The 21,816-nt window shown below is 44.4% G+C and overlaps 1 protein-coding gene and 1 pseudogene across 25 annotated transcripts in view; one reads left to right on the top strand and one right to left on the bottom strand.

Annotated features, from left to right (window-relative positions):
• ZNF75A (zinc finger protein 75A) overlaps positions 1–21,811 on the bottom strand; it is a 46,611-nt gene extending 24,800 nt beyond the window's left edge. For 2 of the 25 annotated variants that reach the window (XM_074028691.1, XM_045382278.3), the window contains exons 1-5: positions 21,657–21,811; positions 18,471–18,994; positions 15,418–15,613; positions 14,604–14,695; positions 4,054–4,152 (exon numbers count right to left, since the gene is read on the bottom strand). In XM_074028691.1, the coding sequence (XP_073884792.1) occupies positions 4,096–4,152; positions 14,604–14,695; positions 15,418–15,613; positions 18,471–18,878 (753 nt within the window). In that variant the 5' untranslated portion in view covers positions 18,879–18,994; positions 21,657–21,811 and the 3' untranslated portion in view covers positions 4,054–4,095. Of the gene's footprint in view, positions 1–3,905; positions 4,153–7,064; positions 7,244–8,768; positions 10,172–10,338; positions 10,450–12,474; positions 12,648–14,186; positions 14,314–14,603; positions 14,696–15,417; positions 15,614–18,470; positions 18,995–20,040; positions 20,327–21,656 lie in introns of those variants that run through there. The other 23 variants (XM_074028688.1, XM_074028684.1, XM_074028683.1 and 20 more) reach the window with 23 other exon arrangements.
• Positions 1,988–3,549, top strand: LOC102126504 (ribosomal protein uL30-like; annotated as a pseudogene).
• Positions 21,812–21,816: the final 5 nt, after the last annotated feature.

The raw sequence follows: 21,816 nt of genomic DNA, 5'->3' as shown, positions 1-21,816 counted from the left end.
CTGTAATCCCAGCACTTTGGGAGGCCGAGGTGGGCCGATCAAGAGATCTGGAGTTTAAGACCAGCCTGACCAACGTGATGAAACCCTGTCTCTACTAAAAATAAAAACATAAGCCGGGCGTGGTAGGGCGCACCTGTAATCCCAGCTACTCAGGAGACTGAGGCAGGAGAATCACTTGCACCCAGCAGGCACAGCTTGCAGTGAGCCAAGATCGCGCCACTGCACTCCAGCCTGGGCAACAGAGTGAGACTCTGTCTCAAAAAAAAAAAAAAAAAGAATGCACTTGAGTACTCTTGCAGTATAATATCTCCATGCTTTGGAGATAATCTCCATCACTAATACTCACATCAGGTACCTACATGCCTCATTTAGCGTGGCAATTTGAGAAATATTTTATATTTTTACATTTTTTCCCTTTTACACCAACAAAGCAAAAACGTAATGAAAAATGTCTTAATATTTAAAAATATATACACTTAAGATATCTATCTATATGAAATATAGGTATCCATAGAGTGTATTCACATACGTATTAATGTACAGGCATAACTTATTTTATTGTACCTTACTTTATGGCACTTCACAGATACTGTATTTTTTATGAATTGAAGGTTTGTGGCAAGCCTGTGTTGAGCAAGTCTATCGTTACCATTTTTCCAACAGCACATGCTCACTTCGTGTCTCCATGCCAATATTTTTATTTTATTTTATTTTTTTTTTTGAGATGGAGTCTCGCTCTGTAGCCCAGGCTGGAGTGCAGTGGCCGGATCTCAGCTCACTGCAAGCTCCGCCTCCCGGGTTCACGCCATTCTCCGGCCTCAGCCTCCCGAGTAGCTGGGACTACAGGCGCTGCCACCTCGCCCGGCTATTTTTTGTATTTCTTAGTAGAGACGGGGTTTCACCGTGTTAGCCAGGATGGTCTCGATCTCCTGACCTCGTGATTCGCCCATCTCGGCCTCCCAAAGTGCTGGGATTACAGGCTTGAGCCACCGCGCCCGGCCTATGCCAATATTTTTAAATTAAGGTATATATGCATTGATTTTTTTAGACATAATGCAATTGCACATTTAAAGACTATACTACAGGCCAGGCGTGATGGCTCACACTTGTAATACCAGCACTTTGGGAAGCCAAGGCAGGAGGATCACTTAAGCCCAGGAGTTTCAGACCAGCCTGGGCAACATATTGAGACCCCATCTCTATTAAAAAATAAGTAAATAGGCCGGGCATGGTAGCTCATGCCTGTAATCCCAGCACTTTGGGAGGCTGAGGGAGGCTTATCAGTTGAGGCCAGGAGTTCAAGACCAGCCTGGCCAACATGGTAAAACCCCATCTCTACTAAAAGTACAAAAATTAGCTGGGCATGGTGGCAGGTGCCTGTAATCCCAGCTACTTCAGAGGCTGAGGCAAAAGAATCACTTGAACCTGGAAAGCAGAGGTTGCAGGGAACTGAGATGCCACTGCACTCCAGTCTAGGTGACAGTGAGGCTCTGCCTCAAAACATACAATACAATACAATACAATACAAAATTGAAAAATAAAAAAGACTACAGTACAGTGTAAACATAACTTTTATATGTACTGGAAAACCAAAAAATTTATGTAACTCACTTCACTGTGATATTCATATCATCGCATGGGCCTGGAACCAAACCTGCAATATATTTGAGGTAAGCATATATATGTATATGTAGGTATATAGTATATATATGTATCTGTGTAGGAGCGAGGTGTGATGGCATGCACCTGTAGTCCCAGACTTTGGGAGGTTTAGGCAGGAGGATCACTTGAGTCCAGGAGTTCAAGGCCAGCCTGAGTAACAGAGCAAAACTCCCATCTCTAAAATATATATAAAACAAACATACACAGAGAGAAATCCATTACAACACTCAGCAGTTTAGTTAGATATTTTTCTCATGATTGCTTGATCAATTCGGTAGAGTGAGTACTTTGATTTGGTCTCAGAACATGAGCCTGACGCAGCATAATGTGCTTTCCTCAACTCAATGGCCTTTGCCAATCTATTAACTCTGCTATGCAGGTGAATTGCCTGAGCTCAGGAGTTCAAGACCAGCCTGGGCAACATGGTGAAACCCTGTCTCTATTAAAATACAAAAAATTAGCCAGGTGTGGTGGTTGACACTTGTGGTCCCAGCTACTTGGGAAGCTTGAGGCCCGATAATTGCTTGAACTGGGGAGGTAGAGGTTGCAGTGAGCTAAGATCGGGCAATTGCACTCCAGCCTAAGGGACAGAGTGAGACTCTGTCTCCAAAAAAATAAAATAAATTTTTTTGACCGGGCACGGTGGCTTATGCCTGTAATCCCAGCACTTTGGGAGGCTGAGACGGGCGGATCACGAGGTCAGGAGATCAAGACCATCCTGGCTAACATGGTGAAACCCCATCTCTACTAAAAATACAAAAAAATAATTAGCCGGGCTTGGTGGCGGGCGCCTGTAAGTCCCAGCTACTCGGGAGGCTGAGACAGGAGAATGGCGTGAACCCGGGAGGTAGAGCTTGCAGTGAGCCAAGATCAGCCGCTGCACTCCAGCCTGAGCGACAGAGCGAGACTCCATCTCAAAAAAAAAAAAAAATTTGTTTTTCCTAACTCCTTTGTGTAACAAGCTGTTGTTCCCTATGATACTAAATTTTTAAGGAATTTTTCTAATGTTACAAATATTTAATTTTGTCTTTGTGAACAGTAAAGATCCTTTACTTTTTGATTGTTTCAAATGCTTTGAAATCATTCAGATGATTGTACAAATCATGGACAAATGCTTAGTGTGAAAATTATGTTGGAAGTATATCTATTGGTTTTAAAAATTCAACAGTAAGGATCAGTAGCACAACACCAGAAAGATGGCGGAGCAAGAGCAAAGAAAAATCCCTTTGGTTCCACAAAAATCTCCTGAAAAATAGGAAGACTTAAAGAAGGAGCAGTGGAAAGGAAAAGGGTTCAGGTTTAAGCGACTGGAATCATTCCTACATGATTCCAGAAACGTGCCAAGGTGTGTCTCAGATGACTAAAGTGAAACCTCGTGTCTTGGAATTGCCAGAAAAACATTCCTTGACCTTTGTTGTACGCATCAAAAGGATTAATGGCGTGAACTTACTGGTGCAGAGAACCACTGCAAGACTTCGCCTAAAGAAAATTTTTAGTGGTGTCTTTGTAAAAGTCACCCCCCAGAACCTAAAAATGCTGCGTATAGTGGACACTTATGTGATCTGGGGATTTCCAAATCTGAAGTCTGTCTGGGAATTCATTCCGAAACGTGGACAAGCCAAGGTCAAGAATAAGACCATCCCTCTGACAGACAACACAGTGATTGAGGAGCACCTGGGGAAGTTTGGTGTCATTTGCTTGGAAGACCTCATTCATGAAATTGCCTTCCCAGGGAAGCACTTCCAGGAGATCTCACGGTTCTTGTGCCCTTTCCACCTCTCAGTGGCCCATCATGCTACCAAAAATACAGTGGGCTTCCTCAAGGAGATGGGCACACCTGGTTATTGGAGTGAACACATCAATCAGCTCATCTGCCAGCTGAACTAGACCCAGGTGCCAAACTACAGTAAAAAAAAAAAAAATTTTTTTTTGAGATGGAGTTTTGCTCTTGTTGCCCAGGCTGGAGTGCAATGGCACGATCTCGGCTCACCGCAACCTCCGCCTCCCAGGTGCAAGCAATTCTCCTGCTTCAGTCTCCCGAGTAGCTGGGATAACAGGCATGCACCACCATGCCCAACTAATTTTGTATTTTTAGTAGAGACGGGGTTTCTCCATGTTGAGGCTGGTCTCAAACTCCTGACCTCAGGTGATCCGTCCGCCTCGGCCTCCCAAAGTGCTGGGATTACAGGCGTGAGCCACCACGCCTGGCCAAAACTGCAGTAAATTTTTATCAGTGAAGTGGAAGCATGTGTGGTTTTTTTTTTTTTGGGTTTTTTTTTTTTTTTTGAGATTCTTTATCAAGTATCTTCAGAGATTATTTCCTGCTTTATCTTCAAAAACTGGAAAGGAAGGGTTAAAGAAAAGACAGTAGCTTATGTTCATGGCAAGTACCTCTCATCGCAGTCCAGTTCCAAGGAAAAATTCCAGCGTTTTCTACATTGGCTGCCGCCTTGTCTGCTGAAGGAGTTCTGCTTTGTTGCATCTTCTCTCCTAGGGTTTAATGTTGGTAAATGAGTAACTCTGGCATTTGTACAAGGCTCCCTAAGACTCCTGGAGCAGTCGACCAAGTCCGGGGACATAATTGAATCTGCAGATTCCTGGGGACTTGTTTTGAAAAAGACTTGAAATACACATAGGAAGAAAGGCCCAAAAATAAATGTTAACTTGTCAAAAAAAAAAAAAAAAAATTCAACAGTAAGCTTTCTTAGTTTTTCCTAAAAGGTGCATCGTATCCAAACACTGTAAAGCTTAATTTTTAATGTTAGCACTAAGATTGGTGCAACTCAAGATTCATTATCCAAACTGTGGCAGAAATGAAAAGTGATTCAGATAGTTTTTCTAAATCTGAAAATCTGAAATGCAATGCAAGAGGTAGCTTGCTTAATTCCTTTCACAGGAGGGATTAGGACTAGAGGAACTGCTTTAGGCAAAGTACATGCATTATCAGATTTGGGTGAATTGTACAGGAGAAAAGTCTTACAGATGCTTGACTGAAGAAGGCATTTCAGTACAGCCCATCTACCATTGCCCAGTGGAGGATTAATATATGAAGGAATCTTAGGCACGTAGCAAATTTGGTTGATGTTTCAAACAGTGCCCTCGCCTTGGTCCCCAGTGAACCCACACAAGAAACAAAAAGCGACAAGTGTAGAAAAGATTCAGAAACAAAAGTATGCTTTTTGTTTGGGTGGATTTCTACCGGGACGAACAGTAAAAACGCGAAGTATGGGCAAAACTTTGTTTCCCACTTGAGGGCACTTCAGACAGTCTATACAGCAGAGAATTCAGTCCACAGAAAGAATGTGGGGAGAGTTTCAGCAAGTATTTATGCACTAGAAAACCTCTAAGTGAAGAGTAACAGGGCAGCCTTCATTATACATAACAGGCAGGAGTAACCAGGAAATGCAGGAGTAAATGCTTCAGTGGCATGACTCAACAAATATTTGGAAAATCCTTTATGAACTCCAATCTTTTGTTACCAGTTGTCCATTTGGATAAAAGAGGCTGCTGGGCATTCTTCCACAGACTCACCTGGGACATTCAACGCTGTTCTTAGTAGTTCCAAAAGTTAACAGAAACCCTAGGAGTTTTAGTTTTGAGATTTAGTTTGATTCTAAGCCCTTCTGTTCTTTCCCTCAAGTTAAAAGATATCTGAGGTTGGGCATGGTGGCTCATGCCTGTAATCCCAGTACTTTGGGAGGCCAAGGCAGGAGGATCACTTGAGCTTAGGAGTTCAAGATCAACCTGGGCAACATAGCAAGACCTCATCTCTACTAAAAATAAAAAAATAATAACCCAGGCATGGTGGCACATGCCTGGAGTCCCAGATACTCAGGAGGCTGAGGTGGGAGGATTGCTTGAGCCTGGGAGATTGAGGCTGTGGTGAGCCCAACCTGGGCAACAGAGTGAGACCCTTGTCTCAAAAATAAAATGTATCTGAGGTTCTCAAGGTGAGCTCAAGGTTCCAGTCTGCTTAATGGCAGGGAGAACTCTAGGTCTGGGATGGTCCCAGCACTGTACTTAGACTAGTGCAGGGGAGAGGTCAGGAGACTAGACGGGGTCAAAGATACAGTTCTCGGATATAACCTTGAAGCCATGGTAAGGCTGCTATCTGAACATGCTAAAATAAAGCTTCCTTCTTGTTTCCTGGAAATCACCTGCTGGTTTATGGAGGACATATTTGTGAGAACTTTAGTACTAATGTTTAAGGCTAAACCTAGGATTATGTGTTTCTCATATTTCATTTTTAAAGCAAGCCTCAATAGATTTTAATATCATGGTGTAAGTAATCTGTTCTCATATCATCTGGTATCATTTTAGTAATCCAGTCTCATCTCAAGCTACAGAAAACCCTTCTTCCACTCCCCACCCCACAAATTCGAAGGTTGTTATGAGACATCATGTTATGCGCAACAGCTGAGTACTGGCTAAGCTATGACTTTCCCCCTGGAGGATTCTCACTCCACAACTGGAACTGTCCTGCTCCTGCCTCCCTGCCCAAGTTTCTCCCCAATTGTCTATCATCCCTTAGTCCAGGAAGACAAGACACCTTACTGTCTACACTGATCTGGGCAAATTTGCTTTTGCCCTGTATCTCATCTGTTTTCTGAGGCACAACTCACTGAAGATACGACAGAGGTAGTTAACAAACCATTCTTTGAAATCTGCACTCATATGAGGGAGGCAATCCCTACCCCCTACCCCCCACCACAGCCCATTCAATAGAAATGCCTGTTTTGTGCATGAGGCAACGTGGCGGGAGACAAAGAATAAGGGAAGTGGGCCAGATAGGGAAGGAGGGTTGCCTTGTCCCCTTGAACTGACCTCCCGTAAGATTTGTCCCAGACAGCAATGTCTTTCTTCCCTATCATCTACAATCTTGGGAGCTCCTATGTGGTCCCATTAGTGTTGCATCAGCTCAGTTTAGCATCCATGGGAAGCCAGATCTCTTTTGAGGGTCAAAGGCTAGGTAGAATGAAAATAGAAAGGTTCAGAGCTCCAGCAGAACAGTCACTCCCCCAACTGCCCTTTTCTAAGCTCTATTAAGATTGGCCAGGTTGGCTGGGCGCGGTGGCTCACGCCTGTAATCCCAGCACTTTAGGAAGCCGAGGCCTGCAGATCACGAGGTCAGGAGATGGAGACCATCCTGGCTAACAAGGTGAAACCCCGTCTCTACTAAAAAAAAAAAAAAAATAGCCAGGCGTGGTGGCGGGCACCTGTAGTCCCAGCTACTCGGGAGCCTGAGGCAGGAGAATGGTGTGAACCCAGGAGGTGGAGCTTGCAGAGAGCCAAGATTGCACCACTGCACTCCAGCCTGGACAACAGAGCGAGACTCCGTCTCAAAAAAAAAAAAAAAAAAAGACAGGCCAGGTTATGGTACAGAAACACACAACACCAATGTCTCAGTGGTTTAATAGAACGAATGTTTATTTCTTGTTCTCACAAAGTCCATTATCGGTCTGGAGACTCTCAGGAATAGCCGCCCTCCATGCAGTGGCTCAGTGTTCTGGACTGCTTTGATTTCACGGCTCCTCTCACTGTATGTGGTTCCATGATTAAGGCAGGAAAGGAGAGCACTGGTCTTGTACCAGAAAAAAAAAGAAGAAAAAAAAAAAAAAAGAAAAGCTTCAGCCAGAAGTGAGGCTTCTTCTGCTCACAACTCATTGACCAAAACTGTCTCATAACCTCATCTTAGTGCAAGGAGCAGGAAAGCAAAAACCATTCTTTTTACTGTTCACTACAAGTTCCATGAGGGGATGCAATTTTGTCTCTTGGCCACTCCTGTGTCCTCAGAGTATAGGACAGTGCCTGGCACATCATAGGCCTTCATTAAATTGACCAGAATGAATGAATGTAGTGCCAGAAAGAAAGCCACACATGATCTGGGAGAAGAAACAGAATCCTGGAGGTCTTAGGTTAAGAATGTGCTGGGTAAGAGCTATGCAGACCAGAGCTCCAGAGTTGGCTGTACTTAAGAAACAATAATTAGTATAGGCTGGGCATGGTGGCTCATGCATGTAATCCCAGCACTTTGGGAGGCCGAGGTGGGCATTTGAGGTCAGCAGTTCAAGACCAGCCTGCTCAACATGGTGAAACCCCGTCTCTACTAAAAATACAAAAAATTAGCCAGGCGTGGTGGTAGGCGCCTGTAATCCCAGCTACTCTGGAGGCTGAGGCAGGTGAATCACTTGAATTTGGGAAGCGGAAGATGCAATGAGCTGAGATCACACCATTGCACTCCAGCCTGGGCGATAAGAGCAAAACTCTGTCTCAAAATAAATAAATAAATAAATAAATAAGCAGTTTGGAAGAGGTCAGTTATTTAACCCCTTTCCTGATATACCTAAGAGCTCTAAAAGGAATGCACCTGAGTCACTGCTGTACCTAAATAAGCAAGTTGTAAGAAAATCCATAGGCTATACAGACTTTTGGCAATCCATCAAATTAATCACCTGAGGCTGCTGTTAAATGCTGTGCTGGAAAGAACAAAGACAGGTAGAGCTTACAGTGTAGGACAAAACAACATGGATGTGGATTTGCTCATCCTCGCCCAACACGCAGCACCAGTTCCCAAACCCTTTATTTAGGGAACTGTCTCCTCCTGACTAGATGTCCAGGTCTCCATGCCAAATGAGCCACAGGATCCTGTCTGCAGCACACACACTCCAACTCCCATACAAACATTAAGTCTTTTTTTTTTTGAGACGGAGTCTCACTCGGTCGCCCAGGTTGGAGTGCAGTGGCGCGATCTCAGCTCACTGCAAGCTCCGCCTCCCGGGTTCACGCCATTCTCCTGCCTCAGCCTCCTGAGTAGCTGGGACTACAGGCGACCGCCACCACACCCGGCTAATTTTTTTTATTTTTAGTAGAGACGGGGTTTCACCTTGTTAGCCAGGATAGTCTCGATCTTCTGACCTCGTGATCCGCCTGCCTCGGCCTCCCAAAGTGCTGGGATTACGGGCGTGAGCCACCATGCCCGGCCAAGTCTCTTATTCTTAGTAACAAAGAAAAACCAATTAAAAAGTAAATAAACAAAATTCTGAGTTGATCTTAATTCCCACTAATTTTCTTTCAGGCCTTGGCCAAGTACGAATTTTTATACCTGCTTTATCCTACTGACATTGTAAGTCTAGTTTCTTTTATTGCAGAAAATTCTTTACATCTTATATTCCATGGCTACAAATTCCAACCCGTTTACCCATGATTCCATTAGAGATGTTTTCTGTTTTCCAAACATCACCAATGAGAGAGGCACAAGTTAGTGCATTAATAGTTCATCTGAAGATTCCCTAGTGGTGAAGTTAACATGATTTCATCACAGTAGAAAACTGTGATAACAGGATCTAAGAGCAGAAGTTGCCAAAAAGTTCAAGAAGGAACTCAAATGATGTTCAACTTTGCAAACCGTGTCCAATGACAAAAGAAAGAAAATCCAATTTCATTCTTGGAACACTTTATGTTGTAATTCATTTCTGCCTCATGAGACTATTGAAATTAGTAAGCCTGCTACTATGAAGAGAATGGTATGCAATTAAACATGCATGTTATTGCTTTTCATTTTGGAAGACCACGCTGCAAATGTATCTATTGGATGTGTTCAAGAATGACTGGAGAGATCAATGCAAAACGAACAATGTTTACTTCTGTGACCACAGAAAACTACTGAGTGGCTGCAGACCAAGTCTTGATTATTTTCTGTGAAACGTATGTTTATCCCCGCCATTTTCTGATGTAAAAACAAGGTTTGTGATTTCTGTTTTACACAAATTTTAGTGTCAAGCTCCATTTGGTGAATGTCTTCAGAATGAGGACACTGGACAAGCTTCTCTTCATAGGTGGAGTTTCTGGTGTCTAAGAAGGCTTGACCGCCTGCTGAAATTTCTCCTGCATATGCTGCAAGTGTATGGCTGCTCACCTGTGTGGGTTCTCCGGTGTTTAATAAGGTGGGAGTTCTGACTGAATTTTTTTCCACATTCATGACATGTGAAGGGCTTTTCTCCTGTATGAGTTCTTTGGTGTGTATGTAGATTTGTATTTTGACTGAAGCTTTTCCCACACCATGAACATTTATATGGTTTTATTCCTTGGTGTGTTGTTAAGTGCTTATTAAGATCTGAACTCCACCTAAACCTCTTATCACACTGTTGACATTTATAGGGTTTCTCTTCAGTGTGAATTCTTTGGTGCTTAATCAGGTCAGAGCTAACTCTGAAGGTTTTCCCACATTCCTGACATTTAAAAGGCTTCTCTCTTGCACAATCCTTCTTGTGACGATCCATAAGTTTGAGCAGCTCTTGTTTCCAGGTTGAAAGTTTCTTTCTTTTCTTCACTGGAAAATCTTGGTGCCATTTCCCCACTCTGTGAATATCAAAATGATTTTCTTTGCCTGCTGTTTTCTGGGGAACTTTTACTTTGGCCTTTTTTGATATGATGTCTGTTGATGCTTGTATTTCTAAGTCAGAAAGAGATACAGGCTGATGATTTTCAGTGTCATTTTTGAGCTTTAACCCTGTTGGAATAAACATAATCACCCATCTGTATCCCAGAACAAGAAAATCATAGGAATAAAAAGAAAAATTCAATGATTTAAAAAAAAAGGAACAAAATCTTAAAATGTTAAGCCCTTGCAAAAGTTCATATCAAGGCACATTTCTCCACTTCCCATGGTATATTTACCTGTAGGAGATTTTCCGGCACTATCCTTAAACTCGGGGGATACTTGAACCCATGGCTCTTCCCCTTGCTCTAGACAGGAGATGACTTTAGGTTTGGGGAGCACAAACAATGCTGTCAAATGGACAAAATGAGGTCAAGGACTGGTAACTTAACAGTGAATTGGTCCACTAATCCCAGACTGTTTCAGGATGACCAAAGACATTTTACAATTTGTTACTCCAAATGGTTAAATGGATAGACTCCAAGATCTAGTATCATGTTTATACTGTGCTATACTTATAGGTAGCTATGCAAAGCAGAGACTAAGAAATAAACCTATGGTGGATCAATGAAAAGGATACAGGGAATGGGAATCCAGTACACGTTCTCCCTCTTTTGCCATCAATACCCTATATCCAACCAAGGGGGAACCAAGCTCCAGAAGTTGCAGGGAATATAAGCTGGTCTTATTAACTCTTTAGAAGGACTCAGCCTGGATAAGACCAGGTATGGCGGAGCCAATGTGAAGGATGCTGACTTGAGTATCATAAGCACAAGTGATTACTATTATAATTACAGTTACTTTTTATTTAGCCTTTATTCTTTAGCCACAGGCCCGCAGCTAGGATAGATTTCTACCATTCCTATAGATTACTGGTTCATATGCAGGTACAAGAAATAGACCAAAATCACTTCGTGAAATTTCTCTAATTACAGATTGCTAGATATGAAACTGTCACTCATTCATTCAACAAACATGTACTGAGTGGCTATGGTGTGTTAGGCACTGCTCGAGGGCTAGGGATATAGCAGTGAAGAAGACCCCTAATTTCATGGACTTTATAGTATAGGGGTGGCACAATCAATCAATAAACAAAATAATGTCAGGGAGTGATAAATGTTTTAAAGAAAACTAAATCATGGTAAACAGTATTTAAGATTCTGCTCCTGTGAAGCTATTTTAGATAAGGTCCTGTGGGACACCTCTTTGAGAAAGTAATACTTGAGCAGAAACCTAAAAGTGAGTTTTGCCGCATGGCAGAAAAGTATGCAAGGCAAAGGAAAAGTAGAAATAAGCCTGGCGAGTTCAAGTAACAGAAAGATGACCAGTGTGGCTAAAGAGGACTGAGTGCACAAGCACACCAGTAGCAGGACACATGTGCAAAGAAGTCCATAGTAACCAGACCATGGAGGGTCCTGAGGCCTTGGTAAGAAGTTTAGATTTTTCTCCAAATATGGTAAGAAGTAACCACAGCCTTCTGAAGCAAGGAAACGCAACCATCTGATTATGTTTTCAAAAAATCAATCGGGGTTCTGTGTAGAAAACAGACTGTGGAAGGACAAGAGCGGAGGCAGGGGACCTGTTAGAAAGCTACTGACATTGACCTGCTTCAAGATGACACTGGCTAAGATCAGGATGCTGGCAGTGCAAGGAGCTGAAACATGGTTGCAGTCAGGATATGTCGAAGTACAGTTAAGAAAACTTGCTAATGAATTAACAGTGGGGTATGATGGCAAGATCAGGGTAAAAGATGACAGTACTAGCTGGGCACGGTGGCTCATGCCTGTAATCCCAGCACTTTGGGAGGCCAAGGCAGGCAGATCACAAGGTCAGGAGATTGAGACCATCCTGGTTAACATGGTGAAACCCTGACTCTACTAAAAAAATACAAAAAATACTAGTTGGGCATGGTGGCGGGCGCCTGTAGTCCCAGCTACTTGGGAGGCTGAGGCAGGAGAATGGTGTGAACCCGGGAGGCAGAGCTTGCAGTGAGCTGAGATCGCGCCACTGCACTCCAGCCTGGGTGACAGAGCAAGCCTCCGTCTCAAAAAAAAAAAAAAGATGACAGTACTTTGTTCGCCCTGAGCAACTGGATAATGGTGGTGCCCCTTACTCAGATGGGAAAAACATGATGGAGAAGATTTGGGGAAAGGGAAGGAAGGGATCAAGATCTCCACGTAGGATAAGGAATGAGCATGTACATTTGGAAAAAGCTCCTCAAGTGATCTGGATACACTACCTACACCCTCCCCTACACTGTCTAGTTGAGAATCAACCAGCTCCTGGAACACTGAGACCCTCTCACAGGGGTTCATTCTCAGTAAGCTGGGCACAGATTACTCAACTTCTACACAAAAAGAAGGGAGAATCTTTACCTAGAGAGATGACAGTCTCATAGTTTTCCTGCATTACATCATTGTAGAGGGCCTTCTGAGTGTATTCCAGTAACTCCCATTCTTCCTGGGAAAAATATATGGCCACTTCTTCAAATGTCAACAAGTTCTAAAGAAGAGAATGGACTTCAGCTCCAAACTTGCCACTGCAGAAGCAGCCTAACTGGGTATGAACTGCATGGTAGGCCAGGCGCTAAAGAAATTAACAACACGATTTAAGGGAAAAAAAAAAAAAAAAAAAAAAAGCAGGGCAGAAGGCAGAAAAAAAGGAGCCAACGGGTCAGCAAACAGCCTAGGAGGTACCCAGTTCCCTCTGGGCCAAGCCTAATTGTCCAGGGTAGAACCTCTGGGGCTAACATGCCTCAGGGCACATGCTGGGCAGTATGGGTCTTGGGCAGCAGGGAAAGGCAGACAAGGTCATGCTGAGGTAGCCCTACACTGCTGGAAAGCACACCTCACCTGGGATTGAGGCAAGAGGAGCTCAGGTGCCACTGTCCAGTCTTTGGTGTTTGTCTGCTCAGGAAAGACTAAAATCTGTTGAGCAGGCAAAGCTGTGGGTGGAAAAGAGCCAGAGGGCATTTCTCTTGTTTCTATGAACATCCGTAGCTCATTTCTAAAATACAGAAGATTCTGATTCTTTCTGGAAAGATAGGACGCCTTTTTAAGAGTGTATATGGTAACCACCTGGTTCTTTGTAAATTAGAACCAAGTGTCTACCAGCCCCTAGAACCGGTTCCCCAGATGATTATCCTCGGTTTTCATGAGGAAAGTTAATAAAAAGAGATATGTATATATATATGGGTTTTTTTCCCCCTCGCATGATATAAATTGTTCTGAGTTGAGCAAAACTTAGAAGTACTCAATTTGAAAATGAAGTACTCAGGAAGCCCAGTGTGCCAAATAAAATTAAACAAGAGGGTAAAAATGAACTTGACAAATTCAACTAACAGCAAGGAGACCAGCTAAGTGGCTGGTAAGGACTGAGCAAGGGCTTGAGTAGCAGATGAGGGCAGACAGTTGAGCAGGAACCAGACTGTAGAGTGTTCTGGAGCCCTGGTAATATCAGACTTTTTTTTTTTTTCTGAATGTAAGTGACCACAGGCTTTTGAGGCAAGGAAATGTCATGATCTGATTAGGTTTTTAAAAGATCAATCTAGCTTCTGTATAGAAAACAGACTGTGTAAGGGCACAAGGAGATGCAGGGGCCCCTGTTAAAAAGCTACTCATGTACGCCTGGTTCAAGATGACACTGGCTTACACCAGGATGCTAACAGTGCAAGAAGCTGAGACATGGTTGGAGTTAGGATACGTCAAAGTAAAGCTAAGAAAACTTGCTAATGAATTAACAATGGGGTATGATGACAAGATCAGAACAAAGGAGGACTGTTACTTTGTATGCCTTGAGCAACTGGATAATGGTTGTGCCCCTTACTGAGATAAGAAAGACATGGAAGAGGAAGTTTGGTGGAAGAGAGAGGGAAGGGATTAAGAACTCCATGTAGGGTAAGCAATCAGCACGTACATTTGGAAAAAGCTCCCCAGGTGATCTGGATACACTACCTACACCCTCCCCTACACCATCTAGTTGAGAATCAACCAGCTCCTGGAACAGTGAGACACCCCTCACTGGGGTTCCTTCTCAGTAAGCCAAGAAGAGAGTACTCAACTACATAAAGGGAAGGGAAAATCTTTACCTAGAGAGATGACAGTCTCATAGTTTTCCTGCATTACATCATTGTAGAGGGCCTTCTGAGTGGGATCCAATAACTCCCATTCTTCCTGGGAAAAATACATGGCCACTTCTTCAAATGTCAACAAGCTCTAAAGAAGAGAATGGACTTCAGCTCAGAACCTGCCATGATACAGAAGCAGCCTAGCCACCTGGCTGTGAACTGCATGTTAGGCCAGGCGATAAAGGAATTAACAGAACATGATTTTTTTTAAGTGAGAAGGCAGAAAAAAAAGGAGCCAAGGGGTCAGCCCACAGCCTGGGAGGTACCCAGTTGCCCAGAGAACACCCGGGACTAACACACCTCTGAACCCCTCCTGGACAGTTTGAATCGTGTATAGCAGAGAAAGGTAGCCCTAAACAGCTGGAAAGCACAGCTCACCTGGGACTCAGGCAAGACGTGCTCAGGTGTCACTGTCCAGTCTTTGGTGTTTGTTTGCTCAGGAAAGGCTATAATCTGTTGAGTAGGCACAGCTGTGGGGGGAAAAGAGCCAGAAGAAATCTTTTATCTATAAAATCCTGAGCTCATTTCTAAAATACTGATCCTGTCTTAAGTACAGATAGGACACCTTTACATGTGTGGTGTATGTGATGCCTGAAGCAGTCTCTTCATAAATAAGAACCAAATATCCACCAGCCCCTAGAACCAGTTCCCCAATTAACCATTTCCTCAGTCTTCATCAGAGAAATAAAAGGGAAATCTCTTTTTCCTCTCATATTTTTCTGAGTTAGACCAAAATTTGATATCTTAAAATGAAGTACTCAGGGACTCCACCGTATGGTAGGAGATGAAGTTTTTTGTCTTTTATTATGTTTTTCCTGGTACACAATTGTTTTCACATTCTGCCACTAACAGCCCATCTGATCCCAACTCCTTCTGTATTTTATGAGGATGAGGTGACCCTAAGCCTTCTCACTCTGTTTCTTTCCTTCCTCTCCACTTTTCTAAGGAACAGAGTTCATGTGTTATTACCAAGAAGAGTTCTGGGGTTTAGCTATTTCTGTTCCCTCGGCCAACTCCCACTTTCATCCACAGTTGGCATTTCTACTGCTGTCTGGAAGGACATCATAGTTGCTATCAAAGCTGGTTTTGCAAATCCACAGAGCAGAGTATTCAAAAAATGCCTATGACATTTTGGGTGAATCAACTATTATCACAGCTCCCAGGAGAAGGAAATTATCATGAAGCTCCTTACCCCTCTCATACACAGGCTCAGTCTCTTTATGAGTATTCCTGCTGAGCTGTTCTTGCAGACCCTGGTATGTATTCCAAAATTCTTCATCTTGGGATACGTCCACTGGTTGGGAATCTGCTGACTTCAGCCTGAAACTTGAGGCCTCTGCTGTTTCTCCCAAGAGCACTGCCTCCTTTCCCAGCTCATGGACTGCAACCTAGAAATAATTCCCATCCTTGTTACCACAGAACTTACTTTTGGTTTGTGGGGATGGAGGCAGAGCAACAGGTATACAGCCCACATTGTCGGTAGTTTAAGACACTAAAAAAAATGACAAAGGCTTAAAGATACTGGGCCACCAATGTTCCACAAATGTCTATACACAAATAGGAGAAAACTAGGGTAAAAGGAAACAAACCGTGATTCCTGCCAGCCCTTCAACACAGCAGCTTCTACTCCTCTGTATATGGTCTAGGTCAGGCCACTGGCAGGGTTGGGCAGGCCACTCATCTTTTTTTTGTTTGTTTTGTGAAGAGTTTCGCTCGTTGCCCAGGCTGGAGTGCAGTGGCATAATTTCGGCTCACTACAACCTCTGATTCTCCTTCCTCAGCCTTCCAAGTAGCTGGGATTACAGGTATGCACCACCATGCCCGGCTAATTTTTGCATTTTTAGTAGAGATGGGGTTTCTCCATATTGGTCAAGCTGCTCTTGAACTCCCGACCTCAGATTATCTGCCCACTTCGGCCTCCCAAAAGTGCTGGGATTACAGGTGTGAGTCATTGTGCCCGGCCGGGCAGGCCACTCATTCTAATGCTGTCTTGTCAGGCTTTTTCTCTTGACTTCAAACCCACAATTGTGGTTTTCTATCTTCTACTTTTCACTAAAATTCAAAGAAATTAATTTAAAAGTCTTCCTTTCAGCCTGATTATGCCTACAGCCACAGGTTTTCAGAGAATTGGGACAGAATGGAGAAAAAAGGGGAAAGAGTGGCTCCAACCTACCTCCAGATGATTTTGACACAGTACATAGGTCCTGCCCTGTATTCTTCCTAGCAGACCTGAGGTCAGTAGATGTGTCGCCACCCACCAAAGTCATACCCTGGCTCCCTACTTGTCAGCAGAGCCAAGGAACCACCATTAAGGGAAGGCAGTAAAGGCTTTCATCTACTGTAGGGAGGACATTACCCATCAGTGCATTTCTTCTCCTTGGCTATTCTGTTGGGATTTTTCTTTTTTCCAAATCTTTGTTTCCCTTTTTTCTATGTTTTCTTTTCTTTTGCAGTCTTCCCCTAGTTATTTTTTTTTTATTTTATTTTTTTTTGAGACAGGGTCTCACTATGTCACCCAGGCTGCAGTACAGTGGTGCAGTCATGGCTCACTGCAGTCTCAGGTGATCCTCCTACCTCAGCCTCCCGAGTAGCTGGGACTACAGGCACACGACACCACGCCCAGCTAATTTTTGTATTTTTTGTAGCGACAGAGCTTCACCATGTTGCCCAGGCTGGATTTTTCCTAATATTTAAAAACATTTTTTTTTTGAGATGGAGTCTCGCTCAGTTGCCCAGGCTGGAATGCAGTGGTGTGATCTCAGCTCACTGCAACCTCTGCCTCCTGGGTTCAAGCAATTTTCCTGCCTCAGCCTTCTGAGTAGCTGGCATTACAGGCACATGCCACCACGCCCAGCTAGTTTATGTATTTTTTGTAGAGACGGGGTTTCAGCATGTTAGTCAGGCTGGTTTCAAACTCCTGACCTTGTGATCCATCCGCCTCAGCCTCCCAAAGTGCTGGGATTACAGGTGTGAGCCTCCGTGCCCGGCCTAAAACATTTTTTTTTTAAGAGACAAGGTCTCACTCTGTTGCTCAGGCCAGAGTACAATGCTGCAATAACAACTCACTGCAGCGTCAAACTTCTGGGTCAAGCAATCCTCTCACCTCAGCCTCTTGTGAAACTGGGACTACAGGCATGTGCCATTAGCCTGGCTTGTTTTCTTTTTTTTTTTCATAGCAACAAGGTCACACTATGTTCCCAAGACTGGTCTCAAGTGATCCTCCCACCTCGACCCCTAAAGTGTTCAAAATATAGGCATGAGCCACCGAACCCGGCAATTTCTCCTTTTCTTTAAATGTCCTTGTTTTCCTGTGTTCTCCTTGTGGATCTGCCCCCTTTTTTTTTTTTTTTAAGACAGGGTCTCACTCTGTCACCCAAGGGAGTGCAGTGGTGCGATCTCAGCTCACTGCAACCTCCACCTCCTGGGCTCAGGTGATTCTCCTGACTCAGCCTCCCAAGTAACTGGGACCACAGGTGTGTGCCACCATGCCTGGCTAATTTTGATGTTTTTTGTAGAGATGGGGTTTCACCATGTTGCCCAGGCTGGGCTCAGGGGATCTGCCTGCCTCAGCCTCTCAAAGTGCTGGAATTACAGGTGTGAGCCACTGTGCCCGGCCCCCTCCTTTTTTTTTTTTCTTCGTGAGATGGAGTCTTGCTATGTCACCCAGGCTGGAGTGCAATGGCGTGATCTTGGCTCACTGCAACCTCCCAGGTTCAAATGATTCTCCCTCCTCAGCCTCCAGGATAGCTGGGATTACAGGCACCAGTCGTCATGCCCAGCTAATTTGTTTATTTTTGTAGAGAGAGGGTTCCACCATGTTGTCCAGGCTGGTCTTCAACTCCTGATCTCAGATGATCCACCCACCTCAGCCTCCCAAAGTGCTGGGATTACAGATGTGAGCCACTGCACCCGGCCTCCCTGACTCTTTATTACCTTTTATTCTGTTTCTAAGTACTTAAGTCCTGTCTCCTTGGCCAAGCCAGACTAGGCCCATCACCCTCAATTCACCCTGGCTCCAAAGAGAGCAAAAGCAACTCTCTTTCTCTAAGGCCAGGGAAGTATCTGCCACAATCTCTGAAACCTCTGAACTTTTCTGTGGGTCTGTAGTTTCAACTCCCACCTTAACTGTCCTAAAAAAAAAAAACAGTGACCTAATGCATCTAATTTCTCAACTAACTGCCACCATCGCTACTATATCCACCTGCATCCTATTTCACTGTACATGCCAGGAATCTTTCTTCTCACCCCATTCCATGTTTGACCAGATTCCCTCTGCAAGTGTTCTACCAGAACCACAGCCTCCTCAATGCTCTGTGGATGGTGCTTCTGCATCTGGGTCTGTGTCTCCCTAGGCAGAATAGTCAGGAACTGCTCTAGCACAAGCAGTTCCAGTATCTGCTCTTTTGAGTGGATCTCTGGCCTCAGCCATAGATGACATAATTCTTGAAGTTTGCTGACAGCCTCACGAGGTCCAGCTGCTTCATCATAAGTGAAGTTCCGGAAGTGCCAGCAAGAGCTCTTAGGATCGAGACTGTCCATTTGAGGAGATTTTTTACTCTGACCGGAGCTCTCTCTTGCAGGTCCCTTGGTCTCCCACAAAGCCCTGATCTGAGGGTCCAAGTATGCAGCCACTTTCAGATCTACCATCATCATTCTGCTCTAGGAAGTTCTGTTCCTATGTTAAGACACCCAATTGGTACCACGTTTGACAAATGAGATCCCGTCTGGTCTTGTACAAAAGCAATAAAAGGATCTTCTTCCTAAAAGCACTGAGGACAAGAAAAAAAAAGTACATATCAATAAGAAACTCACATGACCCTCATCACTTGCTACTTATGAGAAAAAAGAACAGAAAAGATGTCCTGTCTTCCCTTCAAAATCAACTAGCAGGTTCTTTGTTTTTCTCCTTTTCTATTATTCAGCTCAAGCACAGCACAAAACAGACAAATGTCAGTGGACAACTGTCTTTTTTATAAAAAGAAAAACAATTTAGGAAAGGTTGGTGGGTAAGAAAATTGGCACCCATTGGCTGAAAGGTATTTTGGGATTTTCCAAGGATTTAACTGGTGTGCCTCCTATCCCATCTTCCCCATAAGAAAAGAATAGGAGAAAATAAGATTAGGAAAACATTCTGAGATTCTCTTAAATTTTAACAGATCATCCCAGTCTGTCTTTAGTAAGGGGAGTACAACTTTTATGACCCTTCACCCTCTTGTGAAGATGGAAGCCTTCACTTTAAAAACATTTTAGGCCAGGTGCAGTGGCTCATGCCTGTATTCCCAGCACTTTTGGAGACCGAGGTGGGAGGATCACTTGAGCCAGGAGTTTCAGACCAGCCTGAGCAACATAGCAAGACCCCGTTTCTACAAAACACAAAATTAAAAAAAAAAAAAAAGCCAGGATGGTAGAGCACACTAGTAGTTCTAGTTCAGGAGGCTGAGGTGGGAGAGTCACGTGAGCCTAGGAATTCAAAGTTGCAATGAGCCATGACCTCATCACTGCACTCTGGCCTGGGAGTTAGAGCAAGACTTTGTCTCTCTAATTTAAAAACTAAAAATAAAGGCACCTTAAAAAACAACATTTAAGATTTTCCATTGTAGGAATACTGGCAAAAGAGCTGAGACAGTGAGATCAAAATACAGTAGTACCCCCTTATCCAAGGGGTGTAAGTTCCAGTACATTCTGTGAATACCTAAAACCCCCAACAGCATCTAACTGCATTTTACTATTTTCTCTATGTATACATGGCTATGATAGTTTAATTTATAAATGAGATACAATAAGAGATTAACAATAAAACACTGTAATAAGTTACTTAAAACTGGCGGAGCGCGGTGGCTCATGCCTGTAATCCCAGCACTTTTGGAGGCCCAACGTGGGTGGATCACCTGAGATCAGGACTTCAAGACCAGCCCGGCCAATATGGTGAAACCTTCTTCACTGAAAATACAAACATTAGCCAGGTGTGGTGGTGCGTGCCTGTAGTCTCAGATACCCAGGAGGCTGAGGCAGGAGAACTGTTTGAATCCGGGAGGCAGAGGTTGCAGTCAGCTGAGACCGCACCAGGGCACTCCAGCCCGGGCAGCAAAGCGAGACTCCATCTCAAAAAAAAAAAAAAAAGGGTTAAAACTTATGAACTATTTATTTCTAGAGTTTTCCATTTAATATTTTTTGTACCGCAGTTGACAGCGGGTAAGTGAAACCCAGATAAAGTGGGGGGAGGGGTTACTACAGAAGGAAAGTAAAAAAGTAAACTATTTTCAGACCATGTCTCCCAAGTAAGCAAAAATATGCCCATCATTCTTCTTTGCAAGACACATAAAGCCTGCCATGCAGATGATTTATATTAATTTTTTTTTTTTTTTTTGAGATGAAGTCTCTCCCTGTCACCCAGGCTGGAGTGTAGTGGCGTGATCTCAGCTCACTGCAACTTCCACCTCCCGGGTTCAAGTCATTCTCATGCCTCAGCCTCCCGAGTAGTTGGGATTACAGGAACACACCACCATGCCCGGGTAATTTTTGTATTTTTATTAGAGACAGGGTTTCACCACCTTGGCCAGGTTAGTCTCGAACTCCTGACCTAGTGATCCACCCACCTTGGCCTCCTAAATCGCTGGGATTACGGGCGCGAGCCAACGCGCCCGGCCTACACGCATTTTTAACTGTGCTTACTTGATCTGGACAAAATCACAACTGGTCTGTTTACAAAATATCACGTAAGAAAGGATATTTTATTTACAAAATATCAAGCCATATTTTCTTTTTGTCGCTGATGTCTACGAAATATCAACTCCAATAGGAGCTGGTGACGATGAAAGTGAAACTTTTGCTGACTTTACATTTCTCGGAAGGTCATTTAGACTTCTAAGTGGGGCTGAGGAGAGCCGTGAGCCTCACTTTTCCTGAAGTAAGCCAGCAGAAACGGCACCGAAATTCTGGCCAGGATGCCACCGGTATTCAAAGAAGTGGCCAGCGCCCCGCTGCCCACCCCGGCTCCGGAAGCACAGAGACACTTCCTGTGTTTTTGCATCAGCAGAAGCCGCTAGCCCTGAGGCTCAACCGACCGCATAACATCAGCCGGACACGGAAATGCCAGCGGAGGCGGTAAAGGGTCTGAGGTAAAGGAGCTGCAGGCACTGCTGCCTGCCAGCACTCGGATTCGCCACAGCTTGTGTCTGCGACAGGCGTGCCGGCGGGCACTAGGCAAGCGGGCAGTGTCCCAGCGAGCTTCAGCCGCGCCTCTGGACTATAGCTGCGAAAAGCAGGGAGAGAATGGTTTCTCGAGCCCGACGGGGGCCCCGCCTCAGGATCCAGCCGCGCGGCCCGGAAGCGCCGCGGCCGCCGCCTACGGAAAATGTCTGCCCCCCTGCGGCCGCCGCCGCTTCAGCGACTTCAGGGTCTAAGCCATAGGGGAAGCTGCTTCTCGGTTACCTCGGCCAGCCTGGCTTCCGTGAAGGCCGCTCCTCGCTTTCTGACGCTCAAACTCAAGCCGCCGCGCGGAAGGTTGCCGATCTGAGGCGCGCAACCGCCGTCCCACAGCGGAGCTGCCCTACCGCTGCCCTGTCCAGGCTCAGAGCCCGAGAGCCGGCCG

This window comes from Macaca fascicularis, chromosome 20, assembly GCF_037993035.2.
Source record: "Macaca fascicularis isolate 582-1 chromosome 20, T2T-MFA8v1.1".
In the NCBI taxonomy this organism is placed as follows: domain Eukaryota; kingdom Metazoa; phylum Chordata; class Mammalia; order Primates; family Cercopithecidae; genus Macaca; species Macaca fascicularis.
This window is presented reverse-complemented; position numbering and strand designations above follow the sequence as displayed.